This window comes from Ranitomeya imitator, chromosome 8 (genome assembly GCF_032444005.1).
Source record: "Ranitomeya imitator isolate aRanImi1 chromosome 8, aRanImi1.pri, whole genome shotgun sequence".
NCBI classification, from domain to species: domain Eukaryota; kingdom Metazoa; phylum Chordata; class Amphibia; order Anura; family Dendrobatidae; genus Ranitomeya; species Ranitomeya imitator.
The window spans coordinates 55,647,113-55,664,271 of record NC_091289.1 but is presented as its reverse complement, the minus strand read 5'-3'; the positions used below and the strand labels follow the sequence as shown (position 1 = coordinate 55,664,271).

General features: G+C 43.7%; 1 protein-coding gene across 1 annotated transcript in view; it reads left to right on the top strand.

Moving 5' to 3' along the window:
- C8H22orf23 (chromosome 8 C22orf23 homolog) overlaps window positions 1–16,512 on the top strand; it is a 29,059-nt gene extending 12,547 nt beyond the window's left edge. The window contains exons 2-7 of the mRNA XM_069735927.1: window positions 6,554–6,666; window positions 10,639–10,701; window positions 13,117–13,293; window positions 13,993–14,118; window positions 16,141–16,241; window positions 16,358–16,512. Of these exons, the coding sequence (XP_069592028.1) occupies window positions 6,564–6,666; window positions 10,639–10,701; window positions 13,117–13,293; window positions 13,993–14,118; window positions 16,141–16,241; window positions 16,358–16,450 (663 nt within the window). The 5' untranslated portion in view covers window positions 6,554–6,563 and the 3' untranslated portion in view covers window positions 16,451–16,512. The remainder of the gene's footprint in view (window positions 1–6,553; window positions 6,667–10,638; window positions 10,702–13,116; window positions 13,294–13,992; window positions 14,119–16,140; window positions 16,242–16,357) is intronic.
- The last annotated feature ends 647 nt before the right edge of the window (window positions 16,513–17,159 follow it).

The following is a 17,159-nucleotide window of genomic DNA, read 5'->3' as shown; positions in this document are numbered from 1 at the left end:
CACTGATGACACACGTACCCTTTTTGTGTTTGTGAAAAATAACAATGTCTGAATTAAATCTAACTCAAAGTCTTGCAAACTTTTGACTTTTCAGCTTTGCACAATAGATTTTAAATGTTTTTATTTTTTGAAATAGACATAGTTTAGCAAAAAGCCTCTGACAGCACATCAGATTGTACGGCACAAGAGTGCATACATGTTATGAACAGGTAATTCAGAACCACAATGGACATAGAGGTACAGAGCACACAAAGTGACCTGACAATTACCAAAAACAAAGGACGAGCTCTGAGACGTGGGAACTCTGCTGACCGCAATCCCTAACCCTAACACACCACACTAGAGGTAGCCGTGGATTGCGCCTAACGCTCCCTATGCAACTCGGCACAGCCTGAGAAACTAACTAGCCCTGAAGATAGAAAAATAAGCCTACCTTGCCTCAGAGAAATTCCCCAAAGGAAAACGCAGCCCCCCACATATAATGACTGTGAGTAAAGATGAAATACAAACACAGAGATTAAATAGATTTAGCAAAGTGAGGCCCGACTTACTGAATAGACCGAGGATAGGAAAGATAGCTTTGCGGTCAACACAAAAACCTACAAACAACCACGCAGAGGGGCAAAAAGACCCTCCGCACCGACTAACGGTACGGAGGTGCTCCCTCTGCGTCTCAGAGCTTCCAGCAAGCAAAAAGAAAACAATATAGCAAGCTGGACAGAAAATATAGCAAACAAAAAATAACACAAGCAGAACTTAGCTTATGCAGGATAGAGAGGCCACAGGAACGATCCAGGAGGAAGCAAGACCAATACTAGAACATTGACTGGAGGCCAGGATCAAAGCACCAGGTGGAGTTAAATAGAGCAGCACCTAACGACTTAACCTCATCACCTGAGGAAGGAAACTCAGAAGCCGCAGTACCACTCTCATCCACCAAAGGAAGCTTATAGACAGAACCAGCCGCAGTACCACTCATGACCACAGGAGGGAGCTTGGCCACAGAATTCACAACAGTACCCCCCCCTTGAGGAGGGGTCACCGAACCCTCACCAGAGCCCCCAGGCCGACCAGGATGAGCCACATGAAAGGCACGAACCAGATCGGCAGCATGGACATCAGAGGCAAAGACCCAGGAATTATCTTCCTGACCATAACCTTTCCACTTAACCAGATACTGGAGTTTCCGTCTCGAAACACGAGAATCCAAAATCTTCTCCACAATATACTCCAATTCCCCTTCAACCAAAACCGGAGCAGGAGAATCAATAGATGGAACCACAGGTGCCACGTATCTCCGCAACAATGACCTATGGAACACGTTATGGATGGAAAAAGAAGCCGGAAGAGTCAAACGAAAAGACACAGGATTAAGAACCTCAGAAATCCTATATGGACCAATGAAACGAGGCTTAAATTTAGGAGAGGAAACCTTAATAGGAATATAACGAGATGACAACCAAACCAAATCCCCAACACGAAGTCGGGGACCCACACAGCGCCTGCGGTTAGCGAAACGTTGAGCCTTCTCCTGGGACAAAGTCAGATTGTCCACTACATGAGTCCAAATCTGCTGCAACCTATCAACCACAGTATCCACACCAGGACAGTCCGAAGACTCAACCTGCCCTGAAGAGAAACGAGGGTGGAACCCAGAATTACAGAAAAACGGCGAAACCAAAGTAGCTGAGCTGGCCCGATTATTAAGGGCGAACTCAGCCAAAGGCAAAAAGGACACCCAATCATCCTGATCAGCAGAAACAAAACATCTCAGATATGTTTCCAAGGTCTGATTGGTTCGTTCAGTCTGGCCATTTGTCTGAGGATGGAAAGCCGAGGAAAAAGACAAATCAATGCCCATCCTAGCACAAAAGGCTCGCCAAAACCTCGAAACAAACTGGGAACCTCTGTCAGAAACGATGTTCTCTGGAATGCCATGTAAACGAACCACATGCTGAAAAAACAATGGCACCAAATCAGAGGAGGAAGGCAATTTAGACAAGGGCACCAAATGGACCATCTTAGAGAAGCGATCACAAACCACCCAAATGACCGACATTCTTTGAGAGACGGGGAGATCCGAAATAAAATCCATAGAGATATGCGTCCAAGGCCTCTTCGGGACCGGCAAGGGCAAAAGCAACCCACTGGCACGAGAACAGCAGGGCTTAGCCCGAGCACAAATCCCACAGGACTGCACAAAAGAACGCACATCCCGCGACAGAGATAGCCACCAAAAGGATCTAGCCACCAACTCTCTGGTACCAAAGATTCCAGGATGACCAGCCAACACCGAACAATGAACCTCAGAGATAACTTTACTCGTCCACCTATCAGGGACAAACAGTTTCTCCGCTGGGCAACGGTCAGGTCTATTAGCCTGAAATTTTTGCAGCACCCGCCGCAAATCAGGGGACATGGCAGACAAAATTACCCCCTCTTTGAGAATACCCGCCGGCTCAGACAAACCCGGAGAATCGGGCACAAAACTCCTAGACAGGGCATCCACCTTCACATTTTTAGAGCCCGGAAGGTACGAAACCACAAAGTCAAAACAGGAGAAAAACAGCGACCAACGAGCCTGTCTAGGATTCAACCGTTTGGCAGACTCGAGATAAGTCAAATTTTTGTGATCAGTCAAGACCACCACGCGATGCTTAGCTCCTTCAAGCCAATGACGCCACTCCTCGAATGCCCACTTCATGGCTAGCAACTCTCGATTGCCAACATCATAATTTCGCTCAGCAGGCGAAAATTTCCTGGAAAAGAAGGCGCATGGTTTCATCACCGAGCAATCAGAACCTCTCTGCGACAAAACAGCCCCTGCTCCAATTTCGGAAGCATCAACCTCGACCTGGAACGGAAGCGAAACATCTGGTTGGCACAACACAGGGGCAGAAGAAAAACGTCGCTTCAACTCCTGAAAAGCTTCCACAGCAGCAGAAGACCAATTGACCACATCAGCACCCTTCTTGGTCAAATCAGTCAACGGTTTAGCAATGCCAGAAAAATTAGCGATGAAGCGACGATAATAATTAGCAAAGCCCAGGAACTTCTGCAGACTCTTCAGAGATGTTGGCTGAGTCCAATCATAAATGGCCTGAACTTTAACAGGGTCCATCTCGATAGTAGAAGGAGAAAAAATGAACCCCAAAAATGAAATCTTCTGAACACCAAAGAGACACTTTGACCCCTTCACAAACAAAGAATTAGCACTCAGGACCTGGAACACCATTCTGACCTGCTTCACATGAGACTCCCAATCATCCGAGAAGACCAAAATATCATCCAAGTATACAATCAGGAATTTATCCAGGTACTCTCAGAAGATATCATGCATAAAGGACTGAAACACTGATGGAGCATTAGAAAGTCCGAATGGCATAACCAGGTACTCAAAATAGCCTTCGGGCGTATTAAATGCTGTTTTCCATTCATCGCCCCGTTTGATACGCACAAGATTATACGCACCACGAAGATCTATCTTGGTGAACCAACTAGCCCCCTTAATCCGAGCAAACAAATCAGACAGCAGCGGCAAGGGGTACTGAAATTTGACCGTAATTTTATTTAGAAGGCGGTAATCAATACAAGGTCTCAGCGAACCATCCTTCTTGGCCACAAAAAAGAAACCCGCTCCCAATGGCGGCGATGACGGGCGAATATGACCCTTCTCCAAAGACTCCTTCACGTAACTCCGCATAGCGGCGTGCTCAGGTACAGATAAATTAAACAGTCGACCCTTAGGAAACTTACTACCAGGAATCAAATCGATAGCACAATCACAATCCCTATGCGGAGGTAGGGCATTGGACTTGGGCTCATCGAATACATCCCGGTAATCAGACAAGAACTCTGGGACCTCAGAAGGGGTGGATGATGAGATAGACAGAAATGGAACATCACCATGTACCCCCTGACAACCCCAGCTGGACACAGACATTGATTTCCAATCTAATACTGGGTTATGGACTTGTAGCCATGGCAACCCCAACACGACCACATCATGCAGATTATGCAACACCAGAAAGCGAATATCCTCCTGGTGCGCAGGAGCCATGCACATGGTCAGCTGGGTCCAATACTGAGGCTTATTCTTGGCCAAAGGCGTAGCATCAATTCCTCTCAATGGAATAGGACACTGCAAGGGCTCCAAGACAAACCCACAGCGCCTAGCATACTCCAAGTCCATCAAATTCAGGGCAGCGCCTGAATCCACAAATGCCATGACAGAATAGGAAGACAAAGAGCAGATCAAAGTAACGGACAAAAGAAATTTCGACTGTACAGTACCAATGGTGGCAGACCTAGCGAACCGCTTAGTGCGCTTAGGATAATCGGAGATAGCATGAGTGGAATCACCACAGTAGAAACACAGCCCATTCTGATGTCTGTGTTCTTGCCTTTCAGCTCTGGTCAAAGTCCTATCGCACTGCATAGGCTCAGGTTCATGCTCAGATAATACCGCCAAATGGTGCACAGATTTACGCTCGCGCAAGCGTCGACCGATCTGAATGGCCAAAGACATAGACTCATTCAGACCAGCAGGCATAGGAAATCCCACCATGACATCCTTAAGGGCTTCAGAGAGACCCTTTCTGAAAATAGCTGCCAGCGCACTTTCATTCCATTGAGTGAGCACGGACCACTTTCTAAACTTCTGACAATAAATCTCTCTCATCCTGACCCTGACACAGAGCCAGCAAATTTTTCTCTGCCTGATCCACTGAATTGGGTTCGTCGTACAGCAATCCGAGCGCCAGAAAAAACGCATCAATATTACATAATGCAGGATCTCCTGGCGCAAGGGAAAATGCCCAGTCTTGAAGGTCGCCACGTAATAAAGAAATAATGATCTTAACTTGTTGAACTGGATCACCAGAGGAGCGGGGTTTCAGAGCCAGAAATAGTTTACAATTATTTTAAAATTCAAAAACTTTGCTCTATCGCCAGAAAATAACTCAGGAATAGGAATCTTAGGTTCCAACATAGGATTCTGAACCACTAAATCTTGAATATTCTGTACATTTATAGCGAGATTATCCATCAAAGAGAACAGACCTTGAATGTCCATGTCCACACCTGTGTTCTGAACCACCCTGATGTAAAGGGGAAAAGAGAGACAGAACATAGTGCAAAGAAAAAAAAATGGTCTCAGAACTTCTCTTTTCCCTCTATTGAGAAGCATTAGTACTTTGGGCCTCCAGTACTGTTATGAACAGGTAATTCAGAACCACAATGGACATAGAGGTACAGAGCACACAAAGTGACCTGACAATTACCAAAAACAAAGGACGAGCTCTGAGACGTGGGAACTCTGCTGACCGCAATCCCTAATCCTAACACACCACACTAGAGGTAGCCGTGGATTGCGCCTAACGCTCCCTATGCAACTCGGCACAGCCTGAGAAACTAACTAGCCCTGAAGATAGAAAAATAAGCCTACCTTGCCTCAGAGAAATTCCCCAAAGGAAAAGTCAGCCCCCCACATATAATGACTGTGAGTAAAGATGAAATACAAACACAGAGATGAAATAGATTTAGCAAAGTGAGGCCCGACTTACTGAATAGACCGAGGATAGGAAAGATAGCTTTGCGGTCAACACAAAAACCTACAAACAACCACGCAGAGGGGCAAAAAGACCCTCCGCACCGACTAACGGTACGGAGGTGCTCCCTCTGCGTCTCAGAGCTTCCAGCAAGCAAAAAGAAAACAATATAGCAAGCTGGACAGAAAATATAGCAAACAAAAAATAACACAAGCAGAACTTAGCTTATGCAGGATAGAGAGGCCACAGGAACGATCCAGGAGGAAGCAAGACCAATACTAGAACATTGACTGGAGGCCAGGATCAAAGCACCAGGTGGAGTTAAATAGAGCAGCACCTAACGACTTAACCTCATCACCTGAGGAAGGAAACTCAGAAGCCGCAGTACCACTCTCATCCACCAAAGGAAGCTTATAGACAGAACCAGCCGCAGTACCACTCATGACCACAGGAGGGAGCTTGGCCACAGAATTCACAACACATACATGACTCGAGTACACTTCTTACACTAGAGTGAAGGATGTGCCAAATTCATTAAATAGGTATTTTTAATTTATTAGGATTTAGTTAGACAGCATAGAAAGTTTTCAATTTACTTGCTTTTCCTATCTGCTGTCATTTACCCCCCTGTGAGAGCTTTTATTTTACATAGTGTACAGCTTGTTTCCATTGAGTTTGGCCACCAGATCCTTACCCAGTGTGTGCAGTAGTTACTTTCCAGGAGAGGAGTTAACTCCTAATATCCTAATATACTAGTTAGCTCTCTTGAGCCAATTAATTTGTATACAGCAGTTATGTGCTCATACCCCTTCTCTTCCTCTCAGCTTCTGACAAGCTGCTGTTATCCGACATGTAGAATCAAAATCCCTGTCCCCACCCTCAGGGCTCTCATTGTCCTAATTTGCAGCTATCAGATTTGTTCTCATGTAAAAGACAGAAGACTGGCCTGAAATGTATTTTAGTTTTCATTTATGCCTTTTTTAACTAACCATTGTGGGTTTCAGTATTTCCAGTATGTCTCAGAAGAATGGAAATGTACAAGTGCCAATGGGCACTGGTCTTTGGACCAACACTAAGCCACCTCAATACAGTAAAGAGACGCAAGATTTACTAAAAGGTAACTTCATATTCAATGTTTAGTTTACCTGGTTCAGTATATTACGTATACAACATCTACAACGTAACTCGTAGTCAAAAAGTACCGTATATATATAAAAGGATATTTAAAGGGAACTGTCACCAGATTTTTGCTACCCCATCTGAAAGCAGCATGATGTACAGGTCCTTCTAAAAAAATTAGCATATAGTGTTAAATTTCATTATTTACCATAATGTAATGATTACAATTAAACTTTCATATATTATAGATTCATTATCCACCAACTGAAATTTGTCAGGTCTTTTATTGTTTTAATACTGATGATTTTGGCATACAACTCCTGATAACCCAAAAAACCTGTCTCAATAAATTAGCATATTTCACCCATCCAATCAAATAAAAGTGTTTTTTAATAACAAACAAAAAAAACAACAAATAATAATGTTCAGTTATGCACTCAATACTTGGTCGGGAATCCTTTGGCAGAAATGACTGCTTCAATGCGGCGTGGCATGGAGGCAATCAGCCTGTGACACTGCTGAGATGTTATGGAGGCCCAGGATGCTTCAATAGCGGCCTTAAGCTCATCCAGAGTGTTGGGTCTTGCGTCTCTCAACTTTCTCTTCACAATACCCCACAGATTCTCTATGGGGTTCAGGTCAGGAGAGTTGGCAGGCCAATTGAGCACAGTAATACCATGGTCAGTAAACCATTTACCAGTGGTTTTGGCACTGTGAGCAGGTGCCAGGTCGTGCTGAAAAATGAAATCTTCATCTCCATAAAGCATTTCAGCCGATGGAAGCATGAAGTGCTCCAAAATCTCCTGATAGCTAGCTGCATTGACCCTGCCCTTGATGAAACACAGTGGACCAACACCAGCAGCTGACATGGCACCCCACACCATCACTGACTGTGGGTACTTGACACTGGACTTCAGGCATTTTGGCATTTCCTTCTCCCCAGTCTTCCTCCAGACTCTGGCACCTTGATTTCCGAATGACATGCAAAATTTGCTTTCATCAGAAAAAAGTACTTGGGACCACTTAGCAACAGTCCAGTGCTGCTTCTCTGTAGCTCAAAAGTGGCTTTACCTGGGGAATGCGGCACCTGTAGCCCATTTCCTGCACACGCCTGTGCACGGTGGCTCTGGATGTTTCCACACCAGACTCAGTCCACTGCTTCCTCAGGTTCCCCAAGGTCTGGAATCGGTCCTTCTCCACAATCTTCCTCAGGGTCCGGTCTCCTCTTCTCGTTGTACAGCGTTTTCTGCCACATTGTTTCCTTCCAACAGACTTACCATTGAGGTGCCTTGATACAGCACTCTGGGAACAGCCTATTTGTTGAGAAATTTCTTTCTGGGTCTTACCCTCTTGCTTGAGGGTGTCAATGATGGCCTTCTTGACATCTGTCAGGTCGCTAGTCTTACCCATGATGGGGGTTTTGAGTAATGAACCAGGCAGGGAGTTTATAAAAGCCTCAGGTATCTTTTGCATGTGTTTAGAGTTAATTAGTTGATTCAGAAGATTAGGGTAATAGGTCGTTTAGAGAACCTTTTCTTGATATGCTAATTTATTGAGACAGGTTTTTTGGGTTATCAGGAGTTGTATGCCAAAATCATCAGTATTAAAACAATAAAAGACCTGACAAATTTCAGTTGGTGGATAATGAATCTATAATATATGAAAGTTTAATTGTAATCATTACATTATGGTAAATAATGAAATTTAACACTATATGCTAATTTTTTGAGAAGGACCTGTAGGTGCAGAAACCCTGTTTTTAAGCGATGAGTCACTTACTGGGCTTCTTGCTGCAGTTTTGATAAAACCACAGTTTTCTTTGCTGCAGATCTAGCAGTTCTCTGAATGCTGAGCTCAGTATAACCCCGCCCTCACCACTGATTGGCAGCTTTCTGTGTACACTGTGCATAAATTGATATGTGCAGGATCGGGATTCCCCACTCTGAGATAAGTTGTCCATGCCAATAAGGTAAATCCTTCTTATTGGTAAAATGCTTCACAAAACGCCGGCAATTTTTTTTTTTTCCTGGAAGCGTCTTTTTGAATGTTTTTTTAGTTTCCTGAATTTGTTTGTAAACATTTTTGAGTGGTGTTAATTTTTAAGCTTTTTTTGGGCTTCTTTAGAGCATTTTTGGGGGCAATTTGTGGACATTTTAACTCCAATGAGCAATGAGTAAAGCGCAAAAAAAAATGTAGGCGTAAATGCTCACAACGCTCCAAAAGATGCCCAGGAATTTGTTTTTTTCTGCCTTCCTGTTGACTATTATTGTAAAGTATGAAGCGGAATCGTAGCGGGAAACGCGTGAAGAATCGCCTGCTCAATTCCTTTAACTGCTTGGAATTTTTGGAAAAGATGCCCAAAAGGCATAAGATATGAAAAGCAAGTTTTTCTTTTTTAAAGAAATTAATAAGAGGATTCCTTAGATCGTTTTCTGACCGTTTTTTTAGGCAATTTTTGAAGTCTAAAACTAAAGATGGCATGTATATATCCTTAGGGAATACTGAATTAGTTTTTTGTGTTCTTACAACCACGTATGACATTTATTTTTTGACATGCATGATTTCCTACTGAACATAGCTGGATAAAGAAGAGTAGCCTAGGGCCATAAAGGGATACACTTGACCAGTAGTGATTTTCGACCTAGCTGCAGTAGGGGCCTATTGTTTGCCAAGAACAAACACCAAGGTAAGATGGTTGCAAGGGCTCAAGATAGTCCTTTTCCATCATATTTCCATTAATTCCATTAATTATTGACTAACATGCTGCCATATTCTGTGCAAGAAATCTAAACAGATACAGACACATTATTTGTGGTGGTTATCTTGGATCTTGTAGATATGCAAATTACGGTAGGTCTCACCAAGAGAGAACGTCTCTTGCCGGCGTCACTTATTGGAAGTAGCTTCCCTGCAAGTCAATGGCCAACACTTTCATAACTTTGTATTATGATGAGCAATATAAGCCAGGCCAGACACTCTGTCTGCCACCGATGGTCCAGGGTACTTGCCCCTCATCAGCCCAGGACAGGGTTTGACTGGCTGATGAAGATGACCTTGATGCAGATTTGGGGGAATAAGGGGTAACTGGTTTTCATTAAGGAGACGAGTTCTGTATGGGGTATTAAAGGCAATAATTCCTGGGTAAAAAGGTATGCAAACTCGCTCTCACCCAGAACAAAGCAAATTATCTCACTAGTGCTACCATAGCTACAAAGCAAGACTTTAACTAGAGGCATCTGTTCCAGGGTGCTTGCCCTTCATCAGTGCAAAAACAGAATTTGCCTCTTAATGCAACTTTTTTTCTTGGGATGGGTTACAGGTTTTCATTAAGTAGAACTAGTTGTATATGATATCTTTCTAGTGCTAGCTACTGGTGGTAGTGACCCTACAAGATGACAAAACCCTCCACTATACTCAATAGGACTGAGTACCCTAAAGTAGGTGTTTCTTCTGGATAATATTCCTGGTCAAGGCTTCTTGTAGCCCTGCTGCTTTGTATCTACCACCAACAGATGGACTACCGTAGATATGATGTAAAATGTTGTTAGGATGTGTCAAATGTGTCAGGATAAAGTCGGATTTTGTACAAATTGCTGTTGTAAACCATAGTTGAGACACAACTGTACTTGTTCCAGGCCTTTTTTTAACGACTATTTTGTAGACATGCAAACATTTCACATAGGTTTTGGCACAGGTTCTAAAAATTTGTGTAAAACAGTGATAATTTTGGCTTAGTCACGTAACACACATGAGGCCGGCTAACCAAAATAAGAGCAGCCGCGGATCCCAGGATGTCGGAGATGGTTCTCAGGGCTCCCATCCAGCGGCTATAGATTACCGATGTGGCCGGAGGATTGGGTCCCACGAATCGATTCGCACCAACTCTGCTGTTCAGGACTGTTTAGCTTTAAAGACTTCTGGAATTTATATCAGTTGATATAATAAAAACCAATGTCTTTCTTTTCCCCAGTGATGATGCAAGAATCCAAGCTGACAAACTTCCAGCAGCGTCAGATCAGAGAACAAATGCAAAGTATGTTATGTACGGTATCATACAGTATCTGTTCTGTATACTAGTATAAGGAGATGGACATATTACCGCTTTAAGGCGTCAGTGCCGTGTATAATGTAAAGTGTGTAACGTAATGTGCTATTGTGATGTGTAAGGTGAATTGTGTTGTGGTGTATTGTTATGTTTTGCACTGTACTGGGGAAGGCGAGTTCTGCCCAGCAACAGACAGAGATTAGGGTAAGACATAGTCCCTACTTCTCAGGGCTAGTCCCAACATTTAACTATGTACAAGGATCACTATGTGGTAGTGATTCAGACCGAGCCTAGCTTGCAGCTAGAGAGGACGTTTGGTCTGGGTGCAAAGCAGGGCTGCAATACAGTGGGTGTTCTGTGTAAAGAGAGGAGAAGGGTGACGAAGATAGCGTGATCCTGAGGAACACACAGAGTTACAGAGATGCAGAGAGAACAGTGCCAGCTCATAGTGCTGACCATAGACCAGAGTGTCCAAGTGAGAAGGGTCCGGAGAAGGTACGCCTAGCAGCTTGGCCCCGTTAAAGGTAATAGATGGAATAGAACGTGAGACAAACTGAGTGCCCCAGGCGGGAGTTCCCTAAGTGTCAGAGAGCTTGAAGGTGACTCCGGCCATATTGGCAAACCCTCTCCTCTACGAGGAGAATCAGACGCGGAGCTGCGGGAAGAGGAAATGGTTTTCACAGACTGTACTAGGGTGCTAAGCTAGGTGGTGGCGAAGGGGAGGAGACCAGTGAGGGCAGGAAGGTTTGAGGCCGAGGAAGTAAAGAGACTTTGTATTGAGATGCTCCATATAAATGAAGAAACATGTGTGAAGTTGTGTACCCGCTATCCTGTGTACATAGTTGCCACGCAAAGGCTGTTTAGTAAAGCATAGTTTGTTAAAAACTGTTGGTCTCCTTTCATGAATTGGTTAACATCTGGTCCTGGCAAACCAGTGTGATTGGTTACATGAGACCTGCATTGGTTTATCGCCCTTACAGCACCAGTCCACACATCAAGTTAGGACCTTCATGTAATGTGCCGGGGCGCAAGGGAAGAGTACCTCGCCCACGGCTACCGCCCCGCGCAACGTTAAATACCGCTCATGATAACCCTGGTGCTTCGTTATGTTTGCACTGTCCAAAATGGTGTAGTGGCTGAAGTGAGATCACTGGTCACGTCTAGAACATAGGAGGCAATCTGTAAGACCTGTATACGGCGTATCTCTACTAGTGTGGGGTTATCACTAAGGTCTGTTCGGATCTGACTCATTTAAGGTAAACAGTGTATCGGGGCCAATGTACGGTATTTCTATAGGATCTGTTCCATATAACTTGTCATTTATGTATGTAGTGAATGTGCACATGAAGAGGTGCACTGGCACTATGGTGCAAACGCTCAGTGGGCTGTGAAATTCTGTCATACCTACAGGTATTGTTCTATATTCTGTAACTATTCATATTCTGGCACCAAACTGCGATTTTATTTTCAAAACCATGAGTCTATGTCACGTCTGATTTCACGAGTTGCAATTTGAGGCAAGACCCCTGATGTCTAAGCGGGCCCCCCAAGGATAGGAAATCTTTTTTCTGCCATGCACAAATCCATTGCCTAATTTATAGATTTTACATCTGGGATTATATGCATAGTTGCGGTTCAAGTGCTGAAGGTTTTACTCTTTGCAAAGAGTGAAATCTGCTGCCAACTTGCACCTAAATCTACATGTAGGACACAGGGATTATCTGCAGATTTGTCAATAATGTAAAATTAAAGGGAATCTGTCAGCAGACTTTTGTAGTGTAATCCAAGAGCAGCACCATATAGGGTAAGAAAGCCTGATTCCAGGGATGTGTCACTTACTGGACTGCTCTGGGTAGTTTTGATAAAATCTCAGTTTTATCTGTTGCAGATGGGGCAGTGTTCATAATGTGGAGCTGTGTATAACCCCGCCCACACCTCTGATTGGCAGCCTCTTGTGTACACTGTCAGTAAGCTGCCAATCAGGGTGAGGTGACACAGATTAGCTGGACTGGCCTGCACATGACTCCTAGTCCTGCAGTGATAACATCCTGATAAAACACTGATTGTATTGAAAATACAACACAGCCCAGTATGTGACACATCCTTGGAATCAGACTCGTTTACTCTATATTATGCTGCTCTCAGATTAAATAGAATGAGAACTGCTGACAGATCCTCTTCAAGATAATGATCTTATTCTGGCTATTTTCTGGGCTGGAATTTTCTCACTAAATTTGTAAAAAATAAATAAATGGGGGAACCTTCCTTTTTGTTTAGTTCCCTATTTTCTATAAAACAAGGTTTGGCCTATTAGCATGGCTTCTTGACAAATGTATTAGTAATTGCTAAATTCTGCATGTCAACATGAATGTTTGGTGCAAACTACATATTTTGTTTCTACAGGTGGTGGTGCTCTCCCAATCCAATGCCACCCCAGTACCAGCAATACCGAAACTAGGCCTCTTGTGTCCATATCTCGCCCAGCAAAAGCCTCCACTACAAGACCAAGCTTGCGTCCTGCGGAGAGGTGCCGAGCTGGGGATGCTTACACCAGAGAAAAGTTCCAACCTCAAGCAACTAGTAAGTCGTGTCTGACCTAGGGTACCGTCACACAGTGAAATTTTGATCGCTACGACGGCACGATTCGTGACGTTCGAGCGATATATCTGTGACGTTCGAGCGATATCGCAATGTCTGACACGCTCCTGCGATCAGGGACCCCGCTGAGAATCGTACGTCGTAGCAGATCGTTTGAAACTTTCTTTCGTCGTCTAGTGTCCCGCTGTGGCGGCATGATTGCATGGTGTAACATATATCGTATACGATGTGCGCATAGTAACCAACGGCTTCTACATCGCACATACGTCATGAAATTATCGCTCCAGCGTCGTAGATTGCAAAGTGTGACAGCAGTCTACGACGCTGGAGCGATATTGTTACGACGCTGGAGCGTCACGGATCGTACCGTCGTAGCGATGAAAATTGCACTGTGTGACGGTACCCCTAGTGTCCACAGTGCGGCTGATCAGTACACAGGTGCGTGTCCTCCATAGCTTTATCTGTGCTCTTTGTGATACACATCAAGTCTAGTCAGTACGGACACTATGGAGCAGAGGGTCTGTTACCAATTATCACTTTTCTTCTCTTGAAGATTGAGGCATGCAACTTTTATTACGTCAACATAACCTGACAAAAAAATCCCAAACTTTATTTCTTCGTATTTGATCGCTCATTCGGAATATTGTTGTTACTTTTAAAATGTTGTTTTAAACTCTTCAGGAGACCTCGATAAAGAGAAAAGTCGACTTCAGAACCTTATGGCTACAGGGAAGGAGTTGCCAGATATACCTCAAGTACCACAGACACAAGAAGATGACACGGAGGACAGGGACAGATTTGATGAATGTAAGTTCTTCACAAAAGATTGTTAAAGGGCTCTTACAATTTCCTGATATACAGTCATGGCCAAAAGTTTTGAGACTGACACAAATTTTGGTTCTCACAAAGTTCCTGCTTCAGTTTTTATAGCGGCTATTTGTATTATATTTAGAGTGGTATGAAGAGTGATCAGAAGAATTGCAAAACAATTGTCCACCCCCCTCCCCCAAAAAAGACAATTTTTTATAGACACATTTGCATATGCCAGAACAATGGCAGAAAGGCTTCTCAAGTAACTATTGGCTAAACATATTTCTCAGTGTATCTACACCAGAAGATACATGGATAACTCTGCCCCGGTATACTGTATGTGTGGCATAAGAGGGCACTCCTTATTCTGTTGTGTCCATTTTATTATGTCACATACCCTAAGTGGGGCTACGTGCACATACAGTCTTTTCAAGTGGTACTGCTTAACAAAAAAAAATCAGAAAAATTACATAGTTAAATAGTAATTAAGGTTAAAGGAAGACTATAAGTCCATCTAGTTCAACCCATAGCCTAACATAACATGCCCTAACATGTTGATCCAGAGGAAGGCAAAAAAAACCATGTGGCAAAGAGTAAGCTCCACATTGGGGAAAAAAATTCCTTCCCGACTCCACATACGGCAATCAGACTAGTTCCCTGGATCAACGCCCTATCAAGGAATCTAGTGTATATACCCTGTAACATTATACTTTTCCAGAAAAGTATCCAGTCCCCTCTTAAATTTAAGTAATGAATCACTCATTACACCATCATACGGCAGAGAGTTCCATAGTCTCACTGCTCTTACAGTAAAGAATCCGCGTCTGTTATTATGCTTAAATCTTTTTTCCTCCAAACGTAGAGGATGCCCCCTTGTCCCGGTTTCAGGTCTATGATTAAAAAGATCATCAGAAAGGTCTTTGTACTGTCCCCTCATATATTTATACATTAAAATAAGATCACCCCTTAGTCTTCGTTTTTCCAAACTAAATAGCCCCAAGTGTAATAACCTATCTTGGTATTGCAGACCCCCCAGTCCTCTAGTAACCTTGGTCGCTCTTCTCTGCACCCGCTCCAGTTCAGCTATGTCTTTCTTATACACCGGTGACCAGAACTGTGCACAGTATTCTAAGTGTGGTCGAACTAGTGACTTGTATAGAGGTAAAATTATGTTCTCCTCATGAGCATCTATGCCTCTTTTAATGCATCCCATTATTTTATTTGCCTTTGTAGCAGCTGCCTGACACTGGCCACTGAATATGAGTTTGTCATCCACCCATACACCCAGGTCTTTTTCATTGACGGTTTTGCCCAGAGATTTAGAATTAAGCACATAATTATACATCTTATTACTTCTACCCAAGTGCATGACCTTACATTTATTCCCATTAAAACTCATTTGCCATTTATCAGCCCAAGCTTCTAGTTTACATAAATCATCCTGTAATATAAAATTGTCCTCCCCTATATTGATTACCCTGCAGAGTTTAGTGTCATCTGCAAATATTGAAATTCTACTCTGAATGCCCCCTACAAGGTCATTAATAAATATGTTGAAAAGAAGAGGGCCCAATACTGACCCCTGTGGTACCCCACTGCTAACCGCTACCCAGTCCGAGTGTGCTCCATTAATAAACACCCTTTGTCACATAAAAGACTTCCTATTTTCCAACATTGCTGTTCATATATTCAGGTTTTTCTTATTTATTTTGCTTCAGGTTCTCAAAATCGCCAATCATGTGACCTGTCAGTCTCTGCACTGATTGTTGGGTTTTTGATGAGCAAGCGTGCTTGGGTATAGCGTTATCAGAACGTGCTCAGGTGTTACCAGAGTAATGTTTGAGTCCCTGCAGCAATGGGACAAGTTCAATTCAATGCGCCTGGTGTTGGACAAAAAAGGGCTTAAAAAAATGCTGTAAAAATGTTTCCTTGTTGTTTTTGACCACCTAAGAATGGCTCCATCATAGACTCGAATACACTGCTGAGTTCTTCAGTTATAATTTAATGATGGTTTCTCAGTGGTTGCAGAAATCCAAGAGAGATGGGATTTCCTGGAAGAGATGCAAGTTCTGGGTCGAGGAAAGCAATACTACAACATCATTAATACGGAGATCTCCCAGGTGACCCACGGCTTCCAGCATGAAACCAACCTGTACAGTTTGTGTAGTGCTCTGCGTGTTGCTTGTTTTATTTTTGTATTCTGTCTTGGTTTTAGCTTGTCTTATTTTATTTGCAGAAATTGAGGGAGATGGAAATAATTGATAAGCAGAGAAGCAAAGAACTACAAGAAGCACTTCAGAAGTCAGAAAATAAGAAGTTCCTTTCCTGATGCATGGCCATTAGTGATGAACGAGCGTGCTCAGGTAAGGTGTTATCCGAGTATCTCTGGCGTGTTCGAAAAATATGTTCCAGTCCCCGCGGCTGCATGTCTCTCCGCTGTTCGACAGCCACAACACATGTAGGGATTGCCTAAAGGTACCGTCACATTAAGCTGCGATAAAGACAACGATGCCGATCGCTGCAGCGTCGCTGTTTCGTCGTTGTGTGGTCGCTGGAGAGCTGTCACACAGACAGCTCTCCAGAGACCAACGATGCCGAAGTCCCCTGGTAACCAGGGTAAACATCGGGTTACTAAGCGCAGGGCCGCGCTTAGTAACCTGAGGTTTACCCTGATTACCATTGTAAATGTAAAAAAAAACCAAACACTACATACTTACATTCTGGTGTCTGTCGCGTCCCTCGCCGTCAGCTTCCCTGCACTGTGTAAGCGCCGGCCGTAAAGCAGAGCGGTGACGTCACCACTGTGCTCTGCTTTACAGCCGGCCGGCGCTGACACCGTGCAGGGAAGCTGACGCCGGGGGACGCGACAGACACCGGAATGTAAGTATGTAGTGTTTTTTTTTTTTACATTTACAATGGTAACCAGGGTAAATATCGGGTTACTAAATGCGGCCCTGCGCTTAGTAACCCGATGTTTACCCTGGTTACAAGTGAAGACATCGCTGAATCGGCATCACACACGCCGATTTAGCGATGTC